We start from the raw sequence: 23,308 nt of genomic DNA, 5'->3' as shown, positions 1-23,308 counted from the left end.
TCATTAACTAAAAACGTACCGGCTATTACGTCCGGAATCATCTTTGCTTCATCTGCAGTCAAAACAAATGCTCTAGCATTCTTAGTAGTCTTGTTGTTCATGGCTGGAGCTAGTTTCGGACAATTGGGCTTGATATGACATTTTTCTCCACAGTTGAAGCATATTCCATTGCTTGGTTTCTTCCTGCAGTCTTCTTCCTTATGTCCTAGTATCTTGCAAAAATTGCAATACATGGAGCAATTTCCAGAATGCTTTTTATTGCAATACTTGCAATAGGGTGCAGAGGTAGAACCTACATTTTTCCCACGGTTGAAGTTTCCAGAACGAAATTCTTGGGTAAGTTTCTAGGCTAGGTTCTTTATCTGATCTTCTTCTCTTGTACGCACTAGTTCATCAGTCAAGGTGTTAGCTAGTTCTACAGCTTCTTCTATGGTTTGAGGTCTAGCTGCCTTGACTACATGCCTAATCTCGCTGATTAATCCCCAGATGTAACGGGAGATTAATACTGGTTCTGGTGATGCAAGGGTTGGCACTATTCTAGCATATTCGAAGAATAATGTAGTGTACCCTTTACTATCCACTCCGGTCATTCTAATGTTTAAGAATTTATTTGCTATCTGTTCTTTTTCATTAGGAGGGCAGAATTTTCTTTCCACCATATTCTTAAATTCTTCCCACTCCATATTGTAAATCCTATCACTTCCTCTAGATTGGAGGATAGTATTCCACCATTCTAAAGCTGAATTCTTAAACAGATTAGAGGCAAACATTATCTTATCTTCTTCGTCGCACTTGCTTATTTTTAAAACAGCTTCAGTCTTTTCTATCCAGCGTAAAACAGCAATGGCCTCTTCATTGCCCGAGAATTCTATTGGTTTACAAGACCAGAATTCTTTATAAGAACAACCATAAGGCATGGTTCTTCTTCTTTTGGGAATGAGCGCTTGAAGTATGGGTCCATTGTTCAAGCTGTTTTCTGGTTTGGTTGGTCGTTTACTTCCATTACTACTCTTATTTTCAGCTTCTCTAACAGCTTGAATAATATTAGGCATAACATCTATGATTCCTTGAGCCATTAAGTTTTGAATAACATTGTTATTGGGTTGATTTCCGTTATTATTGTTATCTGGATCGTTATTCTGGTTTTCCGGGTTATTATCCAGATTCTCTTGATTCACTTGATCAGCCATCTGAATTTTAAACATTTACCACGTATTAATATCACAAGATAATAATTAACACAATCAATCACATGATATGCATATTGGTCAAAAAGCGTCGATCATTGCGACTTTTACTCTTTCTTATAGTATGCATCAACTACAAACCAACATTGGAAATAAAGATTACAATACCAACTGAAACTAAAGTTATACTACCAACTAAAATAAAAATTACATTACTAGTAGTAGGTATCCGTAGTTTTTTTTTCATACACATACACACATATTATATATTATTATATTATTATTATTCTTATTGCGATTACGGGTATGAATTTGCCCAGAAATCCATACTACGCTCGTCATACTTCCAGACGAGTCGTTCACCTATTCGCTTCATCCTCTCACTTCCTTCTATGATATCCTCACCAAAGGTGCGGAGTTCTCTCAGGTTTTTTGTACTCATAGGTGGTGCGGGTGCGGGGTTTGGTTTGGAATCTGGGGTATGGGTGCCTGGTAAGGGTTTGCTAAAATTTCCCGAACATATGGGTCCTGGTTCCAATAAGGATCTAGGACATCAAGGTCCCGGTAGGCGGCTAAGTTTGGCATGGGTACATCTTCAGGTATTGGGTAACGTGGCACATAATCCCTATTTTCATCTAACCATGGGTCATAATTTGGGTCAAAGGGATCAGGTGCTGGTACCCTAGGTATTTCCTCCTCTAGATTAAAATCATGCATTTCTACTTGATTTTCTAGGTTATCTTCTATCTCCATGGGCTGCTCAGGAAACAGTGGTTGTGGTTGGGTGCTACAAGTTGCTCAAGATTAGGGTCGGCAGCTGTGGTTGCTAGGATATGGAAATTGGCTAAACTTCTATTAAGCATATCCTGTGTATGGGCATCTGCCTCTCTTTTTGCGGCTGCTAAGACTCTCTGTTGTTGGAACTTTTCATTCTTTTTCTACGCTCATGTGCTTCTCTACTGAACCATCCTCTCTTTTTCTGAGGGAATGGCTCTTCAGACTGAGCCTTAAACACGAATATTCCTTCTTCATCATCAGCTGCATACCTTGAGAGGGCAGGCTGTGAAAAGGCGCCTTCGCTTCTAGGCGAACAGACAACTGACGATACGCGTCGGATGGTCCTTGGTCGCTCATACTGTAAACTAACAAATAGTCAAATAACACATAACAATAAAATACAGTTATGCATGTATTTCCGTAATTTATTTCCTAACACTTTGGTGTCAGCAGAACACTTCTGTGGCTGAATCAGTGGCTTAGCTCTGATACCACCTTCTGTCACAACCCCCGATCCCTATTCCCGGGCACGGGCGGCCGCGAGCCAGTTTCGGTGTTATCGTGGGTTTAGTCATTTTTGGCAGCGGAATTTTCATCAGAACCGTAGTTAGGAAATATTTTTATCAGGGTAAAACCACCACATTTTTATATTGATAAACACATGGGTAAAACCCAAGTTTCTTATTACAACATACTTATAGGGATCCACCCTATTTTATTGAATTTAAAACATCGTCTTTTAGGTAAGTTTTATAGCCACATTTTCCAAGCCTTCAGTGCTCTCTAGCTGGCTTTCCTTTAATTGGCTTTTACATTTTGTTACCTGAAACGCGTTTTAAAAACATTTGTCAGTGGGAAATACTGGTGACTAAATCTCAATTTACTCAAAACAGATTTTATCATTCGCAGTGTAGTAACAAATTTTGTATACAAAACCCCAAATATACCGATGATAATTGTAGAATTACAAATACTCAATCACTAGCAATATAATATAAAATATTAAGGTTTTGTAAAAACAATTTATACAAAAAGGAGATTATTCACATTGCAACTTTAGGTAATTTCTTGTGGATTTCTTGGCTAAAATCTATTAGTTACACAAATGCACACGCGTTAGTATAATAACCCAATATTTAAATTAGTAATACCCTCCCCGAGACGGTATTCCAACGACTACGTCGGGCAGAACCCCGACAGCTGTTACGGAACCCCGGATCGATCGAGCAGCGTATCTAATACGTAACCGGGGTTATGATACTTACAACGGGGCAGAACTTCGTTAATTAGGGGGTATTATACTTGGAAATTATGCCTTCTATTAAGAAATTCGTTGAGAGAGAAAGAGAATGAGCGACGGAAACTTAAGGCCCGAGCTCCCATTATGTAGGAGTGATTTCAGGTTTTACGCGGCCCGCGTAAGTCGTAGCCAAGGGCTACGCGGCCCACGAGCTAGGGGTGTAGGCCTTAGCCTTGACTGGTCATCACCACTAGAGTTGACACGATGATGACACGTGGCGTCACCGGGCTGCATTTCATTTTTGACCTGTCGCGGCCCGCGTACAACGTAGCCATGGGCTACGCGGCCCGCGACAAACTTAAATTTCTTGTTTTTATTTAATTTTTAATGTCATATTGTAATTTGGGCTCGGTTTTCACATACGAGGTGTAATTTAGAACATATTGGGACATTTTAATATATTTTAAGGTGTCGGAAAAAAATTTTGGAGGGTTGTTATAATATCAGTAACAAAGATAAGGGAGCAACAAACCGCACAGGAAGAAAGATACTTACCACCATTTTTTCCCGTAGCACGGGCCTTGCCTTCCTGCTCATCCTCCCCAACATCATCCGCAACACCCACAGCTGCGAGTTACTCAGCTTCTTCCACTCAATGATCCGCAACCTCGAGAACCAGTCTACCGTCCCCGCCGTAGGGACGCTAATGTTCTCCGTTATGATCGTGTCCGTCACATTCCTAAAGGCCAACCTGGCAGCAATAGCAGCAGCTTTGATGTAGAAGAACTTTTTCTTCCACTTCGTTATACCCTTGGGAGGGACCATCAAATTAGGGCTACCTTCCCGTTGACGGAAAGAGAAGAAACCCATCGATACGATCATCTGATAAAACCGCCGAAAATCTTAGACGGTGGGCTCTATACCAAGAGCACGGAACGTATACTAAAAGGTCCAAACCCGAATCATCCCGAGAGGACTCAGTTGAGAAATGTGAAGCTTGTACCAATCTAAAACTTCAGCGACAAACACAGTCAACGGCAGTCGGAGGTTACAGACACCAAAAAAAGTCTGCCCACATAGTGACATACCCCGCCGGAGCATCGGCGCCGGTATCACCCTCTTGTGGGTACATAGCCCCATACTCCGGTGGCATCTGAATATCCGTCATCAGTAAATCAAACGAGGATTTCGGCCATTTTAGAACCGGCAAGCCTCCACCGGGGACACCACCTTCATCCTCCTCCGCCGCCACCGGCGACGACGGTTCAGGATTTTCACCAGGAACAGAATGGGGGTTCGATGGTTCAGCCATCACGAAAAGCAAGTATAGAACGAGTACAAAAACTCAGAAACCTCACAGAAAAATCAAGTATTTGACCGGAGAAGACGAAAGATTTCTTACTCTCTCTCACCGGAAAAATTTTAAAATTCAAAGAAGTGAGGGGAAACCCCCATAACGGTTTCCCCTTTTATACTCATCGCAATAAATGGGTCACAGAAACCGAACTGACGTCTCAAAAAGAAGCGAATTATGCGTCGCCACGTGTACAAGCGACAGTTTCACTGACGGTTACTAAGTGCGCGTAGCCGCCCACGCGCCTGACAAACATGACTTTTACACTTCTGCTACAGTGCCATATCTACATTGGGCAGTGTAAACGTCCTTTCAGATTAGCAAATGCCAGCTAAAACCCAACAACTTCTACCAACTTACACGTGCGGTTTTTCACGTGTACAACAAACAAAAAAGCGACCACAACATTCAAAATAAGCGGCATGCGGTTTCTCTGGCAACCCGCAACATAACCCATACCGCATGTCGTTTTTTACATACCCCTCAAAAACCGAAAAAAATATATATTTAATCTATGTAAAGGGGGTACGAAGATCTTCATATCTCCACTCCCACACGTGGAATATACGGAGATGACACACACGAGCCCGCACAGGTGTGTCAGATACTCAGAACCAGCAATGTTCTTTGGACTGCGAAAACCGCATCTAAGGAACAGAAAAACTACAATGACATAAAGCTTCTTCAAGCTTCAAATCCATCGTGTCCGGTTCACAACCGCGGAGGGAAACCAAACAGCTTCTCACTAGGGAGTGAACGGTTATCATGTATGACCGCACATCAGCAACCCTGACTCCTGAACCTTCAAGAGCCACATCCGGTAAAACACTCTTTTAAAGCGAGTCTTCCGTTATAAACCGCAGACACTCATGAGTAGCTGCGACCATGCCATGCATATGGCAACGGTAGCTACGGAAGAGGCACGACTAAGTTATCACACGAATGAGCAAAGCTACTTCAAGGAAAACTGCTCTACAACTTAGCGTGAAGGAAAGTGGCTACAGAACGAATGCGGACGAGTTTCACCCAGATTGCCAACCATCCGGGACCTCCACGTGAAGGAAAGTGGCTATGGAATGAATGCGGACGAGCTTCACCCAGATTCCTAACCATCTGCGGAGAGCTCGTTGGACAACCACCCAAGCAGTAGTGGTAACAAGTCTGCTTATGACTTTGTGTATCTACCGGTTGACCGCATAGAATAAACAATGGTGGGCACCAAACATGCCTATGCCCATGTTTATTTGCCCATAGTTCAACTGAACGATTAACATCATTCAACCAATAGCGATTTTCGGAAACGAGGTAACCGCAAAGGACGTGCGGTTACTAGAGAGAAAACGTTCAGCAACAAGGTAACCGCAAAGGACGTGCGGTTACTTGAGAGCTAACTGGAAGAACACGAATACCCCACAGGATAGGGATAAGCGTTTCATGTCCAGTTTGGCAAACATGCATCGCCAACATGGCACTGACCACATAGCATCCACAACCGTGAAGGTTACAGCTAGAGTTGCAGATACTCATGAGTCCCTACTCATCTTCTGTCACCGTGTCAAAGGTTGGTTCGACACACCAACAGATGGCGATCAAGTTTTATACCATCAGAAAAAGGTAGAACACACTACCTACAGCGGCTGAGAATTCCGCATCAGACGGAACTTGCTTACCAGTCTGGCCTAGAATCTTCTCCAAGACGACTTCAAAAGTACCCAATCGACCTCAGAGTCCAGTATTCCTCCCACATGCAGCTTGCATGAGGAAACAACACAAGACTGGGGGGGACTTGAAGGGGTATGGTCCCAGATCTCGCACCAACATGGCCGCGAGTGACCATTACCCTTATCAAAAACCCCCACCAACAAGAACTTATCTGCATCCGTGCGGACAAGCGCGAACGCAGAGATCCAATCTAATCGGCCGAGTGATGAGAAGACTAACCTTAGAACGCAGAGGTCGAATCCAATCTGTCAAGTGATAAGAAGAATCACCTTATGAATGAAAATGGGTATCACACATAGCGAGGCGGCCTAGCACCGCATCCTATGAACATTTTCATCAAAACAAGGGATAAGGTAACGACAGTTACCGCATACGGCGATGCGGCCTAGCACCGCATCCCATACACATCTCCATCAGAACAAGGAATGCGGTCATAACCGCAGTTACAGAAGATAGCGATGCGGCCCGGCACCGCATCCTATCCACAAGGCAAGTGGGTCTGACATCCTTAACAGCAAGTGGCAATGGTAACAGTTACCTGTCAGCGCACACGTTAGTGGCAGACTGACACTGCAGTAGGACGTGGCATCACCTCCACAACCGACAAGCCTGACACATCTGCAAGGGGCTGCACGTCGTCAGTCTGGCCACTCAATTACCCTCCTTCACTCCTCGGCTATAAATACCCATCCCAAACCAGGTTTGAGGTATCACTTATCATCACTCTCTACTACTACTATCACACACTTTGCTTCTCAAGCAAACTACTGATTCTCACGCCGGAGAGTGGTAACAAGGAGCACCCCCACCCCTTCCTCCTTGTTACGAGTCATGGTGTGTTTTCCTTTTGCAGGAAACAGCCCAGCGGACGATCCAGCCACCGATCCTCTGAAAGAAGGGATTAACCCTACTTGACGAGACCAGTGAATTAACCTCCCTTGGTTAACCACTGTTTCATCATTTTCATCATTAACCTCCCTTGGTTAACCACTGTTTCATTATTGACGATCCAGCCACCGATCCTCGGAAAGAAGCGATTAACCCTACTTGACGAGACCAGTGAATTAACCTCCCTTGGTTAACCACTGTTTCATCAGACCCCTATATAAAGAAATTCGTTTGGTCTTATTTTCACACGAAATACTTTAATCTGAAAGCTATCCGGGACATTTTAGAAATAAAAAACTACATCTTTTTCATGAAAGGTGTTAACTAGAGCAAGTCATGAACATTATGTATACTCTGGCTCTGCAACTAAGAATCCTGACTATATTTAATTGAAATTGCAGAGAGTTATTTCAAGCTTTAAAGTCAAGATTGTGCTATGTTTGTCACTTCTAGAAACTTGTTAGACCTATATATAGTGGACATTAAAAATTCTTGTTTCTTGTTAATTTTTAAGACTACTTGGAGCAAAAGGTTATACTTGTTTTACAGGGGCTAACAATGCAAATTTCAAAAACTTTCAACTTATTTTGTGTTAAAACAGCTTTTTGTAGCAGTACCTTTCCGGATGAATATAAACTTTTTGTTGGTAAGTGGCCACAACTATTACAACCGAACCATTTTAAGTTTTTAGTCCCAAAGTAAACTAATTTTTAAATGTGGGTGCTAAATTGTAATTAATCCAAATCTGAAGGGATAGAAAATTCTTTGTTAGATTTGATAGTTGATAGTTGATACACTCTTGGAATTACTAGATGTAACCCTTTTAATTCCAAACTTTTAACTTCTTTTTCATTTTATTATAACTCTTAATATATAAATAATGTTATATATCATTCTGAAATTTTATGTACCTTTGGATATAAATGTTGTCATAAACTTATTGCTTCAGCAGTTATAGCTTTTGCGATAAAATTTATATCAAAACGTAGATTAAATTAAACTAGTTCCCGACCAATAAAAAGAAAATAAGAAGACTGCCATACCAAATGAGGAAAATGAAACTCTAGGCGAATAACTAAAACGACGTTGAAGCTGAATTGAAGACACATTCTTGCTGCAAAATGGAACTTTCCGAACTACAAAATTAATGGCGATTGTAATAGGGAGCTTATTTGTTGTTTTGTAAAGTATCAAGTGTCTATTGAAAATTTTTGAAAGTTCCATTTATTTTTATTTGTTCTATACCGTAAGGAACTTGACTGATACCCCTGAATCGCCCCAAGTCGAATAACAGATCAGTATTTTTTTAACAACGCAAAACACACGTCAATATCAGTACCCTGATGAAGTGAATTGATTTTGCCTTAATAACACCGGTGTTCTTGGGCACTACGACTAAGTTTTTGGGTTAATCTCTTTCGGTTGTTATATAGCGAATTATAACTAATGCAGCTTCTGAACTTTTAGTAAACGGAAGTCTGATTTCTTATTACCAACTGAAAACTGTTATTTTAAAAATTTTATGTAAAGTATTTAATAACTACACGAGTTTAATCCGGTTCAACAAGTTTTACAACAAGTGAACCAGTAGGGCCGGTTCGAGGACCCCTATATTAACAGCGGTTAATGGAACGAAGACAAGAAACACAACGGAAACAGACATGCAACGAATACAACCATAAATCAAAATGTCGACCAACATGGCATAACGGTGATAAAAATACAAACGCTTAATTGGTAACTAATTATTTTGTAGTTATCCCAAGGCAAAATCTACAACCGCTGTAAGCTTCTCTTCCACTGATTGCGGAATTCAATAAGCTTTTAATGCTCTCACATAACCATTCCTCCATCAATGGTAAGCACCTGCAAATGCGCATATTGTTTTCAATGGGAAATGTTAACCACCAAGATATAACGCCTACTTATGCAAGTAAACTGTTTTATTTTACTTTACTGATGGTTTCTTAAACACAGACCACCTAAACATGAGCGGAATTTGATGGGGCCCGGGAGAAGTACATTGTTATCCCCTCTGATCCCACCACTAAACCTCAACCAACATGAATGAATATCAATGGATAATCAATCAATAACCACCAACCACCGGTCAGCACAACACTTTTTAAACAATAATTAGCTTTATAAATTTTCTTTTCAGAATATGGTGATACATGTCATCTTGCAGAAATGGGATATTGGCTTATGTTTAGGCCTGTAAATGAACCCAATGAACCCGAACAGAGGCATGTTCGTGTTTGTTCATTTAGCTCTAACCGAACACGAACACAAACATATAATCGAACACTTTTTTATGTTCATGTTCGTTTATTAAGAAAATGGGCATGTTCGTGTTCGTTTATGTTCGTTCGTTTAAAACCTAAACGAACAGTTCACAAACGTAAACAAACAAACTTAAACGAACATAATTTAACAAACAATAAACAACACAAATGAACATAACTGACTAAACATAAACGAACATAAAATATACTTTTTGTATATATTAGTGTTTAATTACAATAAATACCATTGGAAAACCCAATTTTATTACTAGAAAACCCAATTGCCAATTAGTTATATTTATATAAGTAGTTAGAAAGTTCCTTTTATATTTCATATTTATATGAATATAACTACTACTTGTGTATTTAATTGGAACGAACATAAACGAATGTAAATAAACAAACATAAACGAACGAACAAAATGTGTGTTCATGTTCGTTCGTTTAATTAAATGAACAAAAAAATTGTGTTCATGTTCATTCATGTTAAATAAATAAATGAACATAAACGAACTTCCCGCCGAACAAGTTCACGAACAGTTCATGAACGTTCAGTTCGTTTACAGGCCGCCTACTTATGTTTGATTGATATGATGAAAACAATGTAAGAACATTATTGCAAGAATTAGGTTTTATAAGAAGAACCTGTCCAGTCATGTAAGCAGCTGCAGGATTGAGAGCCAAGAATTCAACAAGCCCAGCAACTTCTTCCGGAGTGCCATACCTCCCTATAAATCAAATCAAATCAAAGACAATCAATTTATTGTCACATTAAAAATGCAAGAAAAATAAAGGCTCACCTAAGGGGATAGTCTTCAAGATGTTTTTCTCAATGTCTTCCCCAAGCTTAGCGGTCATATCTGATGAAATAAATCCAGGGGCAATAGCATTCGCCTGTTGTAACAGAAACCGATTTACAACTATATCTACAGATAATTTGATGGTAAAGTTGTAAATACTCACGGTTATGCCTCTGGTTGCGTATTCCCTTGCGACAGTTTTAGTAAGCCCGATAACTCCGGCTTTTGCAGCACTATAATTGGCTTGCCCAAGGTTGCCAACTAGACCAACAACGGATGCTATATTAATTATTCTTCCCTGAGAAATTTTTTACCATTTGTTGGTGAAACTGAAAAAATAAGAAACTAAAGACATTTGATGGGAGCGACTACCGTTCTCTTCTTCATCATAATTTTGGCAGCTGCCTGAAAAGAGAGAAAATTCGGTAAAAAAAAAATAATGCTCAGATATGATTTAATTGTGTACTAATAATATTTGGAATGTTTTAGAACTAGACCTGTGTACATAGGAATACACCAGTGAGATTCAAATCAATAACCTCCTGCCATTGAGATAACTTCATCCTCATCATCAAGCCGTCCCTCGTAATACCTGTATGATTCATTTGAATTTTAATTAACGAAAATGAACACAAGAAAAGATAAAAAAAAAAGAAAGAAAGTAACAGCTGCAGAAAACTGAAGAAAATGGAGGTTATATTGTCTCTTTCTATGTTGGATTAGAACAGAATATGGACGCCAAGAATAATAATCTCTGCAGCAATTACACAGATACAAAAAAAAAAGTAAGATCAAAACAACATTTTTCCAATCGGTTTATCTTTCTAAAGTTAAATATATATATATAGATACAGTTAGAGGGGGCAATCTTGACCCAAAACCTTTCAAGTGGGTTAGTTTGGGTTGCTTTTAAAATTATATGGGTTGGTTTAGGTAAGATATTTTAACTAATTGGGTCCCTTGAAATTCCATCTTGTTATTTTCGGGTCAAAGCGGGTCGACAACATTAAAGAAATGGGTCGATGTGGGTTAGTGTCTTAAAGAAACGGGGCAGGTTTCGTATCGGAATGGGTTTTGGATACGCAACGGGTCCGCACGAGACGAGTGTCGGGTCGGGACGAGTTTCGTACCGTTTCGACGCGAATCGTTTCGACCTGTACCGTTTCGAGCAGTACCGTTTCGACGGGAACCATTTCGACGCGAACCGTTTCGACCCGTACCGTTTCGAATCGAACCGTTTTGACCGGTACCGTTTCGACGCGAACCGTTTCGACCTGTACTGTTTCGACCGGTACCGTTTCGAATCAAACCGTTTCAACGGGAACCGTTTCGACGCGACCATCCCCACCACCGTAACCAGCACCAACCATCACATCCGCAACAATCACCATCAACCGAAGCCACCACTGTGTAACCGTCAACCATCGCCACCACCACAGCCACAGTCAACCAACGCCACCACCGCAGCCACCGTCAAACCATCGCTAGTTTGCCACCACCACAGCCACCATCAACCATCATCGCCACACGACGCAACCACACCAACCATCTCTGCCGCCGCAATCACCAACAATCAACGCCACCAAAACCATCATAAGTTGTAGTCTTGTAGACACAATACACTACACAAATTCACATCTGCGATCGTTGCTAGTGCAGTTCGTATTCTGTTCAACTAAAATACTATATTTCATATGGAATTGAATTTAAATAAAGGCAACCCAAAGCTCTGAACACACAATTTACAAAACCCAGCACTTCTTCATGTCATAATTCCTCTACATATGTACTACATAGTGATGGATCCAAATATATATATATTTAGAAACCAATTTATTCACTACTGAATGTGAATACGATGTAGTTCCTAATGATTCAACTGACAGATAGTGTGTGTATTTACCGACTGAGTATAACTATAAAATATATGTATAAAATTTAATTGTTAATGGTTAATCATACAGCAAAAAATCTCAAAAACAGAGTAAATTATCAGCCCGACCCGAACCCGTTCCAACCCGAACCCGTTTCGACCCGAACCAAAACAACCCTTTTTTAAGTGACCCGTTTTGACCCGAACCCATTTTGACCCATGACCCGATCCAACCCGACCCAACCCGTTTGCCAGGTCTAGATACAGTAGTCAGTATTTCAAAAAAATCTTTGCCTCCTAATAATGTCAGATTTTTTCTTGGTTTTTAGTTACAGTCAAGTACTGTAGGATTAACTTGTTTGGCTGCATGTATTATTTACTTGAGATTTGTTAACTTTAAATACAAGTATAAACTGAAATAAGACTTGAAGAAAATAGAGTGGGGGGAAGTAGAATTAGGTAACCTGCATTGTTGACCAATACATCAACAGTCCCCCAAGCATCAACTGCCTGCAATGATTATAAAGTCAACAAATTTCCAAATAACTTTCAAAAAATGAATCAAGATATGACAGCATTTTCACTCACGGTTTTGATCATAGATGCAACTTCTTCTTCTTTTGAAACATCTCCCCCAAATGTAAGTGCCTCACCACCCGATGCCTGAATCTGAAAGGAAATAGCACATTCCATTTTATGCAACCACAATTTGTTACAAGATAACAAACCTAACCGTGCTTTCTAATTTGTTTCCCCCTAATATCATATTAAAAAGATTTAGGTATGTCTTAAACTCACCTCTTTACAAACTTCTTCTGCCTCTTTAGACGACCTTGCATAATTAACCAAAACCTGAAACATTAAGCCATAACTAGCATAAGAATGAAAGGTAAAAGAATATCAGACCCGCAACCAAAACATCTTGTGAATCACACTCACTCGCACGAAGAAACATATATAAACCCAAGATTAAGAGATCGTTATTGAAAAAAATAAATGTAGAGAACAAACAATAGAACACATTTACAAACTGACATGAAATGTACAAATGTCTAGGTTGCTCATGAAGCTGATGATATGTGATATTCAGTGTGCGACAAACTTTTCAGTCATATATACTAAAAATTCCACTGACCTTACAACCAGCTTTGCCTAGGGCTAGTGCAACAGCCTTTCCAATGCCTCTAGAGGCTCCAGTCACAATAACAACAGGAGCTTCCACCTTCTGTGTTGTATCAACACTTGCTTGTTCAGCAGTAGCCACCTGTGCTTTTACACCTGCAAGTCTCATTACATTAAACTTTAAAGTATTCAACCTTACATTGTACAAGGTATAAGATCATGTCATACAAAATCACAAGGGCTAAACAGTCTCCGCAACATAACATACAAAATGTTGCATAGTAATCATTCGATAATACTGCTTGAAAATAGTAAGAAAATGTTATGCATCCAATTCAGTTCCAATGTGTAAACAAATTCAGATTGAATCTTCATGAAAAATCATAACTAGACGACAATCGCCTCGCAACACTTCCAAATTAGCATTCTGTATGCTCAGCCTTGGTTTAAAAAAGCGTGAGGCGCTCCGAAGCGTTTTGGTTCCAAAAGCTTTAAGCGAAGCGAGAGCTTCACGTATACGAAGCGCTCAAAATAAAAAAAAATATAAAAAATATTGTACACATCAATATGGCCTATTCTACTTGTTAATCAATAATAAACACAAAAACATGATTAATAAACACACTTAACACATAAAAAACATAGTTAAAACATAAATTAAAGTCGAAACACACTTAAAACATAAACATAAATCAAGTTGCAGAGATAATAGCTCTCAGAATCGCAGGAGAAGAGGAAGGGAGCGGCTGAATATGTTAAAAGATAGCGAATGATTATTAGGGTAAAGAAGTAGGGCCTCATTTAAACCCTATTTAAAAACTATTGGGCCTAAAAAAATGACCCAAATGTGACCTGATTGGGCTGAAGCGTCGCCTCAAACCAAGGTCGCTTCGCGCTTAACGCTCGCCTCAAAAGGCTTCATGTGTTGTGACGCTTCAGACCAAAAAAAGCGCTATTCCAAACGCTTCATCGCTTCACGCTTTAAGCACGCTTAAAGCTCGCTTTTTTAAACCAAGTGCTCAGCAGCTATAGCCTATAGGATATCACAATAATTCGAACCTACGCCTACAATTTCTCCTCAGCTATTCATTATTCTGATTAAGTTGTTCATCAGCAACCTTCTGACATAATAAAACAAATCAACCTAATTCCTAGAAGGAACAACACTTCAATCTCATCCTATCGCAAAGAAGAGCATACAATTTGAAGAAATAAAATGTAACTACCTATACAATTCTATTAACATAAGCATATCAAATCACAAAACCTAAAATCAACATATTGCATACCAGACGAAGCAAGTGACAGTTTAGATCATATCATATATAATAATCATGAGTGCTAAATAGTTTCAGCAACGTAACACACCAAATGTTGCATAATAATAACTAAATAGTATTGTTTATTCCAATGTGAAAATAAATTCAGGTTAAATCTTCTTAGAACATCATAACTAGACGACAAACACTGCTAAATTAGCATCATGTATGCTCAACAGCTATAGGATACTACAATAACTTCAACATAAGTCTACAAATTCGTTCTCAGCTATTCATTATTCTGATTAAGTTCTTCAGCAACCTTCTGACCTAACCTAAGTAACAACAATTCAATTTCAATCACATCCTACTTAACAAAGAGCACACAATTTAAACAAATAAAAGATGACTAGCTATACAATTATATCAACAATCAACATAAGCATATCAAATCATAAAACCTAAATTCAACACATACAATTCTATCAGCATAACCATAAAAAAAAACCTAAAATCAGCATATCGCATACCAGACGAAGCAAGAGAGACTTTAGATCGGCATTGCGAGTAACTGAGGCTCCGTTGAAGCTGAACTGAGGATGCGGTTTTGCCGTTGAAAGCGACGGTCCGTACGCCGGCGGAGTTAGTTGAGATACGGTTGGATTTGAAAACCGATCCGGTGAAAGAAGCAGATGCTGCGGCAGCCATGAGCGTTCTAGAGAGAGAAAATGAGGAGAGAGAGTAACGAAGAGGAGCAATTGTGTAAATGAAATTGAAGTGATTGATATATGAAGACTGTGTGTTGGTCTTGGAAGCTCCGACTGATCGGCGATATAATCTAAGCTGAAAAGCGTTGGAGTGTCAATCAGTGTGACCACATTTTTCCCATATACCCTAACTAACCCCCTTGTACTTGGATTTTCCAGCTTCTATTTTTACCGGCCCATTTCAATAGAGTGTACCTATCCACACACTCATCTCACTATTTACACACTCAAAAAGGTGATTTTTGTCTTTACATGCACATCCTGTAGTGTCGAACTGTGGTCAAAACGAGGCGTTTTGGTTCGATTAACCAGACAAAGACTGACGGGTGTCTGACGGGTCTGTTGACCGGACCAAAACGCTGAGCTTTGGCCGCGATTTGGTCCTGTCAACCAGACAAAAGACTGATACCCGGTCTGGTTGACAGGACCAAAACGCGGCCAAAGCTCGGCGTTTTGGTCCGGACAACAGACCCGTCAGACACCCGTCAGTCTTTGTCTGGTTAATCGGACCAAAACGCCCTGTTTTGGCCACAGTTCGACACTGCAGGGTGTGCATGTAAAGACAAAAATCACCTTTTAGGTGTGTAGATAGGCAAAATTGGTGTGTGGATAGTTTGGCCCTTTCAATATTTTTATTACGGTTTTGAACCGTCAGAATTGAATCGGAACCGTCAGATCCGAATCATATTGTTGTATTCTAGGTCTGGTTCCGGTTCTTAAACTTGGAGAAAATGGTTTCCAGACCGGTTAAAGTTTAAACTTTAAATTATGAGTTAAATGTTATTTTAGTCTATGTGGTTTGCGTCGTTTTCCTAGTTTAGTCCAAAGGTTTATAACGTTATCATTTTAGTCCAAATAGTTTTAAACATTGTCATTTTAGTCCACTGGGTTAACTCCATCCTTTTATTCTGTTAACTAGAAGGGCATTTCGATCATTTTATATGTAATTTTGTTAACTAGAAGGGCAATTCGACAATATAAAATGATCGAATTACCCTTCTAGCTAACATAAAAAATGGACAGTAGTTAACCCAATGGACTAAATGGCAATGCTTGAAACTATTTGGACTAAAATGGCAGCGTTTCAAACTTTTGAACTAAACTGACAAAATAACCAAAACCACATTTAACTCTTAAATTATATATTAAAAACCCTATTAATATATTTAAACTTTAAATATTGTATTCAAAAAACTGTTTCAAGGATTAAAGAATATAAAAATTTTAAGAAAATAAAATAGTTTTGACATAATGTTTGAATAAAGTTTTTGTGATGGTTAACTAAAATCTTTTTAGTTAACTTTCATTTCATGGTTTAAAACATTTTATTGTTACTACTTTTACTTTGATTTGTTTGAATTTTGGATGTTGTAACTCTTTAGTTATATGTTTTAAACGGTTTGATTGTTTTAATTGTTTTTATTTTGTTGTTAGTTTTAGGATTTAATTGACAACCATTTCCAGCGAGAATCGTCTACGTGAGAACCATTTAACCCCGAATCGGTCCTGTTTCTTTCCGGTTCTTGTATCTGGCATTAAACGGTTTCGATTCGGTCCTGATTCGTTCCGGTTTTGAACCCCGTTTGACAAGTTGGAATCTCTTAAGCATCACAACAATTGAAGCAAAACGAGTATCAGCAACCGAAAGCAATCTAAGAGGAGTAAACTTGCTTAAAATGGAAAGTCTCATGTTATGGTTCATGATAAAGTTTTTTATTGCAACCGCATCCATGTGAACTTCTGTTATCCATTTCCATTCATCATATGTTGTTTGATTGGTTCCCACATTCCTTGGTGAACGTATATTCTTCAATGCAAGATTAAGCGTATGTACCACGCATGGTGTCCAGTAGATGTGAGTAAACTCACTCGTGACAATCTCTCCAGCCGCCTTACAAGTTGATGCATTGTCGGTGATGATTTGCACAACATTTTCATGACCAATCTCATTGATAACTTCTTTCATCAAATTAACAATAAAAAAACTTATCTTTGAATTCTCCAAAACAATTAACCGCCTTTAGAAATAAAGGACCATTACTTGAGGTAGCCATGAAGTTGATTAAAGGCTTTCTTGTAGGATCTGTCCAACCATCACTGACAATAGACACACCTTTCTCTTTCCGTGATAACCTAATCGGTTCCAATAACTTGTGCACATTCTCCTTTTCCTTTTGTAGCAGGGTTGTTCTAAGCCTATTATAGTTAGGAGGTACATACCCTTCAATTTTGTTCTCTGCAGCAAACTGAAAAGCCCTATGGTAGTGCGGGTTTCTTGCAAGATTGAAAGGTAAACCTCCAGTCTAGAACATCCTTACTATCTCCTCATCAAGTTGGTCCCTTATTTCCACACCAAAAGCTTTTTGAATAGGATTTGAAGCGGGTTTTCTCCTCTTTAAGGGATTGCCAGCTTCACATGGCAACCCGACTTCTTTCGCTTTTGAATTGTTTTTTTTTTCTCTTCACATGCATCTTCTAACTTTTTCATTGCAACTTTATCACTTTGTGTTGCTTTCTTGCATATAGCAGTCCCACTACCTTTTATACAAATCAACAATAATCAACTAATCAATAGATAATCACCAAAAAACTAGTAAACAACAACCAAAATCATACCTTTTATATCGAGAAAGTGTGCTCTAACTCTTGAATACGATCCTTGTCGATTTTCACCACAAACTTTGCACTTGAATTTCCAAGTTCCTCCTGGACCTTGCTTTTCTAGTTTTTCCACATAATCCCACAATGGAAGTTCATCTATAGATGATGATGATCCTTGTGTTTCTTCATTAGAAGCCGTAATTTTGGAGTTTGAATAGGAAAAGAGAAGAAGAAGAGGATCGGCAATTCGCAGAGGGAGTGTAGGGTTTTAAACTTGATCGTCGCTTGGTATAACTGAATAGGAGGGGGCACTATTTTAGAATAGGATTAAAAAATCTTTTTTTTTTAAACCAAAAAAAATAAACGGAAACTTGACGGAAACGTTTACTGCATGTCCCCAAACCCCGTCCCCTTCTGCAGCACGTTTCCAGGCCGTACCCAACATGCCGGGGACATTTCCCGGCCGTCCCCGTGCCGTTTCCGTCCTCTAGCAGTCCCCAAGAAGGGAGACGACACCTCAATGGCGTTTTCGTGCTTCCGAGCTGAGTTACACCCATCTTATCAACTAACATTTAATAAAATAGTTAACTGCCATTTTCGTCCATGTGGTTTGGTGGAAAATGTCATTTCAGTCTAAAAAAAATTGCGCCAGTTCCGTTCAAAAATAAATTTGAGCCAGTTTCATCCTCCATATTCTTGAAATGTGCCATTTCAGTTCAAAAATATAACGCCTTGCGCTAGTGTAACACCCCGTGTTTTCCCAAAGTCAAAGTCAAAGTCAAGAGTTGACTGTTATTGGAATTAAAGGTCAATGAAGATTAATTTCATTTTAGTTTCATTTTGATTTTCATATTATTTGGAGTAAGTGTTGTATAATCAAACTAATCGACCGATAATCGAACTGTGAATCAACGACCGACTGTGAATGATAGGAAGTAACAACGCAATAAAGCTAATCAATCAATAACCAAGGTGAATCGAATCAATCATCAAACTCAAGTGTGGGGATTTTAGTACTTTTTATACGTGTGTGTGTGCCTTATGTGTTACTTGTGCATGTTTACTTTTATGTTAAAGTGTGTGGTGAATCAATCAAATCAATCAAGACTCAAAGGTGAATCAAACTCAATGGAAATCGAACCCGAAATGGTTGTAAGGATGCTCGTATGTTAGATATAGTAGTTGAGACTAAAAGTAATTTGATTAGGAATTCTATCATTCTCAAATCATCGTTTATCGAACTCGAAATATCAAAAATCGTCGCGAAACACTCAAAAACCAGGCAAGCCGATCGAACAGGGCAACCTGATCGAACAGGCTAGCTGATCGAACAGGGCAACCTGATCGAACATGCTAGCTGATCGAACAGGCTAGCCGATCGAACAGGCTGTTCGATCGGGCAGCCGCTCGATCAGGGATGCTGTTCGATCAGCCAACCCTTTCCACTTTTGGAAAGCTCTGACCGACCAGCCTCTTCTTCTCACTAAATCTCAGATTTCTCTCAAACCGGTAAGTATTTTGCTCTAATCCTTGTACGTTTTTGTTCATTAATCGATTCTCCATCTTTCTATCTTTCAAAACTTGGATTTCATCCATGAAATCACCAAGATCTAGGTGTTCTTGGGTGATGTCATCATGTGTTCTTCAAGAACACTAAGTTTTGACATCATTCCACCATGAATAGCTTAGATCTAACCGATTTCCACATAAATAACCTAAAATCTACCAAAGATCTTAACATTTCACGGTGGAAAAGGATTGGAAGATGGGTTTTCATCTATCTTTCAACTCTTTTACACTCAAAACGGTGAAAACGAGACTTGAACCGATTTATAAATCAATCTAAACAAACACATGGTTCAAGATTCGGGTTCTACCGAGAGATATACCGATTTCGGGTTAAACGTTAAACTTAGGTTCCAAACCGTCTCTGACCAAGTTTGGGTGATTCCTGCTCGAGTCAGTAGACTAAGTAAGGACTTCAGCTTTGTGGTTCAACTCGTAGTCAAAATATCTCTAAAACATCAACAATTAACGGGAATAACCAAGTGTTAAGTGATAGGTTAACCGAATCGAGAAGCTGGCCGAACGGCTAGGCTGTTCGATCGAACAGCCCAACCGAACGACTATGCCAGCCGATCGACTAGGCTAACCGATCGACTAGCACTTAGTCCCCCAAACTCACAAGGTGTAGTATTGACAAGGGTTCTGTTCGATCGATCGAGCCACTCGATTGTAAACATTACTGCTCGAATCATGAGATACTATACTTCAAAACACTTAGACTTTTCGAAACATTGGAATGTCACCCGATCGAGCATGCCAACCGAGCGAGTGACATATTTGAAAACAATGAAGTGCTAGCCGATCGGTTGGGCTAACCGATCGAACAGCTATTCGATCGGCCAACTTGAAAGGTAGTACAAACCATCATACACAAACACATCCTTCACATCAAAGGAAGAAACAATCCACTTGAAGGAACCAGCCGATCGAGCCAGCCGGCCGATCGAATGGATGTTCGAACGGACTTTCAAACCAATCGAACAGCCCACTCGATCGAACTGCTGTCCGATCGAATGGCCTACTCGATCCAAGTACATTGTTTACTTTTCCGCGTTACTCATCGTTGTGTTATCGAACTATTCAGGCTAACCTATTCTCAGTGCTCCTCTCAATCCACAACCAACCACTGTGAGTATACTCGATCCCTTTTTGCTTTCAGCACTTTTGGGTGTTACATACGTAATCTATCAAATCCACGAACAACACAAACTATTTGAACGCTAACCTACTTGCATGTATCACTTGTCTAAATGATTGCTGTTTATTATGTTTACACGTGGAGTGCTATCTACCTGCTTTAGCAACGTAGTACTATAGTTTGGACTCAGCACCCGTTCACACGGGGGTTGCTAAGGACAATTTCTTGCATGGATTACAGTGGTAATCATGTATTGCGAACTGTCTCGGACAGTCAACTCGAAGTCGTTGGTATCGATGGTCCCATGTTGATAATTTACATGCATCGTTTGCCCTTGTGTACGTGCTTGGTTATGCGTAAACTTTTCGAACTTTATATGCTATATCAAACTTGTGTACTCACCTTTACATTATATGTATTGACTTTTATTTTAACGTATGTGACAGGTGTTTAAGCTACTAGCGTGCTAGGGAAGCGAGGCAATAATAAGCTTCTAGGAGCCTGTGACCTTAGGACAGTGTCCACATACCTGCTCCAGGGTCATAATTATCTGTAGATCTTGTACTGGCACCTGTAGTCAGTAAGATCTACCGTTAGCCGTCTAGAAGTCTTAAAACAATATTTAAATTCGGTCTGTAATAATCAAGAATCTGAGTTGTCGGAACAGTTCCCATATTGTTTAGTTGATTTCTATGATAACTTGTTATTGTTTGGGACACGGTATGGGACGTGTTATATAACTGAATTATATGATAGTTGTTGTGGAAACTTCTGAACAATCTGTTTCGCTCAGTGCCGCGCCCCGATGATTCCGCCATCGGTTGGGGTGTGACAGCTAGTTCCGCCCTCAACGTTTTTAACTGCGCGTTATCCTTCTGGATTGAAATGACATGTTTCAAAAATGTTATCTCGCTTTATCTTTTTGGATTGAAATGATATTTTCCACCAAACCACAGGGACGAAAATGACAGTTAACTCTTAATAAAATAAAAAAAAAACATGTTATCAATTAAAATAAAATCCAACTGAAAAAGCATAATGGTTTTGTGCATGTTATGTTTTTATTTAGGGAAAATCACCAAAATAGCCACGGCCACGCCGTTATTATAATACTAGCCAACTGATACCTCTCCACAAGCCAGTACCGTTCACTGACACGGCTTAAGGAGTTCTTTCAACGCAAACCAATTGGAACACGACACGTGTCCGACAAACTTCTGAAACGGCTTGAACAGTGCATGTGACGGCTTGAGCACTTGCCGGAAACGGCTCGGCTTGAGCACCACCGTAAACCACCACCACCATCACCGAGCACCACCACCCTCCACCCACCACAACCACCACCTGGATTAGTATAGATGCGACGGAGTTTGTTGATTTGTTTTCTGTGAAACCGGTGGTTGATGATGAGTTTGTTGAGTTGATTGAGTTGCTGAAAAACGATAAAGAGTTGAACTTTGATATGCACATATGCTTCAAGGAGGTGAGGGTTGTGGTGGGTGGAGGGCGGTGGTGCTCGGGGAAGAAGATGAAGATAGGGAGTAGGGTGGGAGTGGTGAAGAAGAAATAGGGAGATGACAAAGAGAGAGAAAGAGCAGAGAGAAAGGTGACAGGTGATAGGAGATGTTTTGACAGTTAACACGTGGCAAAAGGCAGTGGCGGAGCTTTACCAAAAAGTTTCGAGGGAGCGTAAAGTGATGGGACCCAAATTTTTTTTTCTCTTTATGTTTCGGATCGGGTCGGCTATTGATTCGGGTCAGGTAAATAATAATAGTTCCAAATAAAACCAAAAAATTCCATTCATTCAAATGACTCGTTCTTACACATAAAAACTTGCGATTAAGTTAATTGTCTGGTGGGTAATCTAGGGTAAACAAATAAGAGTTAAAATTTATTTACAAAACTACAATCACTTATATACAAAGTGGTAATAAAGTGTACTTTAATTTATATATTGTATAAATATTTAGGATATACAAAGTGGTAACAAAATTTACTTTAATTTATATATTGTATAAATATTTAGGAAAAATAATTGGGGGGGGGAGGAGGTCCTATATAATTTTTAAAATTTCCGGACGAAAAATCGAAACATATATACACTTCTAACCGAAACATTGGGGTGGGCGGGTGCACACCCGGGCACCAAGAAACCTTCGCCCCTGGCAAAAGGTGATTGGTCTTTGAGGAAAGTTCTTAGCTTATGTCTTGAGCCGGGTTGGAATTCATGAAACGACATTTTATGGGGTGTCAAAGGGCTATTTTTGAAATTTTGATATTTGGCTAAATTTATGATTTTCCCTTTTATTTATAGTGTTTACCATTCTATCAGTCAAATCAAATTTTCAACATGTTAGCAAATTAGCATGATAACAAACAGCTTATTACCATTGTTTTTAAATTATTATGATAATTCTTAGATCTTGATCAGTCATTGTTTTTAAATTAGGATAATTTAAACTTATTTGTAACGCAATGGTTCATATCCATTGGTTATGGAGATTAAGTAAAACAATAGAAAACACTAAAGCGGTACCCATACGGTAAAATACTGAAAAACCGGTACCAATACCGAACCGATATATTCAGTACGGTATTCAGTATCTATTTTTTTTCCTTAATTTTGGTATCGGTACAGATGCGTACCAATTATGAAAAAACCCAATTTGTGCACCTCTAGCCCTACTCAAAAGGAAAACATAAAAGACATGCAATGATAGAACTACATG

The 23,308-nt window shown here is 39.4% G+C and overlaps 1 protein-coding gene across 1 annotated transcript; it reads right to left on the bottom strand.

Moving 5' to 3' along the window:
* Positions 1 to 8,808: 8,808 nt before the first annotated feature.
* On the bottom strand, positions 8,809 to 15,417 carry LOC110926295 (3-oxoacyl-[acyl-carrier-protein] reductase 4). Its single transcript, XM_022170045.2, has 11 exons — positions 15,038 to 15,417; positions 13,262 to 13,404; positions 12,925 to 12,978; positions 12,715 to 12,795; positions 12,591 to 12,636; positions 10,751 to 10,845; positions 10,626 to 10,658; positions 10,417 to 10,551; positions 10,254 to 10,347; positions 10,099 to 10,181; positions 8,809 to 9,034 (listed from the first exon to the last, which is right to left on the bottom strand). The coding sequence occupies exons 1-11, from the start codon at positions 15,213 to 15,215 to the stop codon at positions 9,002 to 9,004; spliced, it is 975 nt and encodes a 324-aa protein (XP_022025737.1). The 5' UTR covers positions 15,216 to 15,417; the 3' UTR covers positions 8,809 to 9,001.
* Positions 15,418 to 23,308: the final 7,891 nt, after the last annotated feature.

This window comes from Helianthus annuus, chromosome 17 (genome assembly GCF_002127325.2).
Source record: "Helianthus annuus cultivar XRQ/B chromosome 17, HanXRQr2.0-SUNRISE, whole genome shotgun sequence".
NCBI classification, from domain to species: Eukaryota; Viridiplantae; Streptophyta; class Magnoliopsida; order Asterales; family Asteraceae; genus Helianthus; species Helianthus annuus.
Note: the sequence above shows the minus strand (reverse complement) of the source record. Positions and strands in the feature narration are given on the sequence as shown.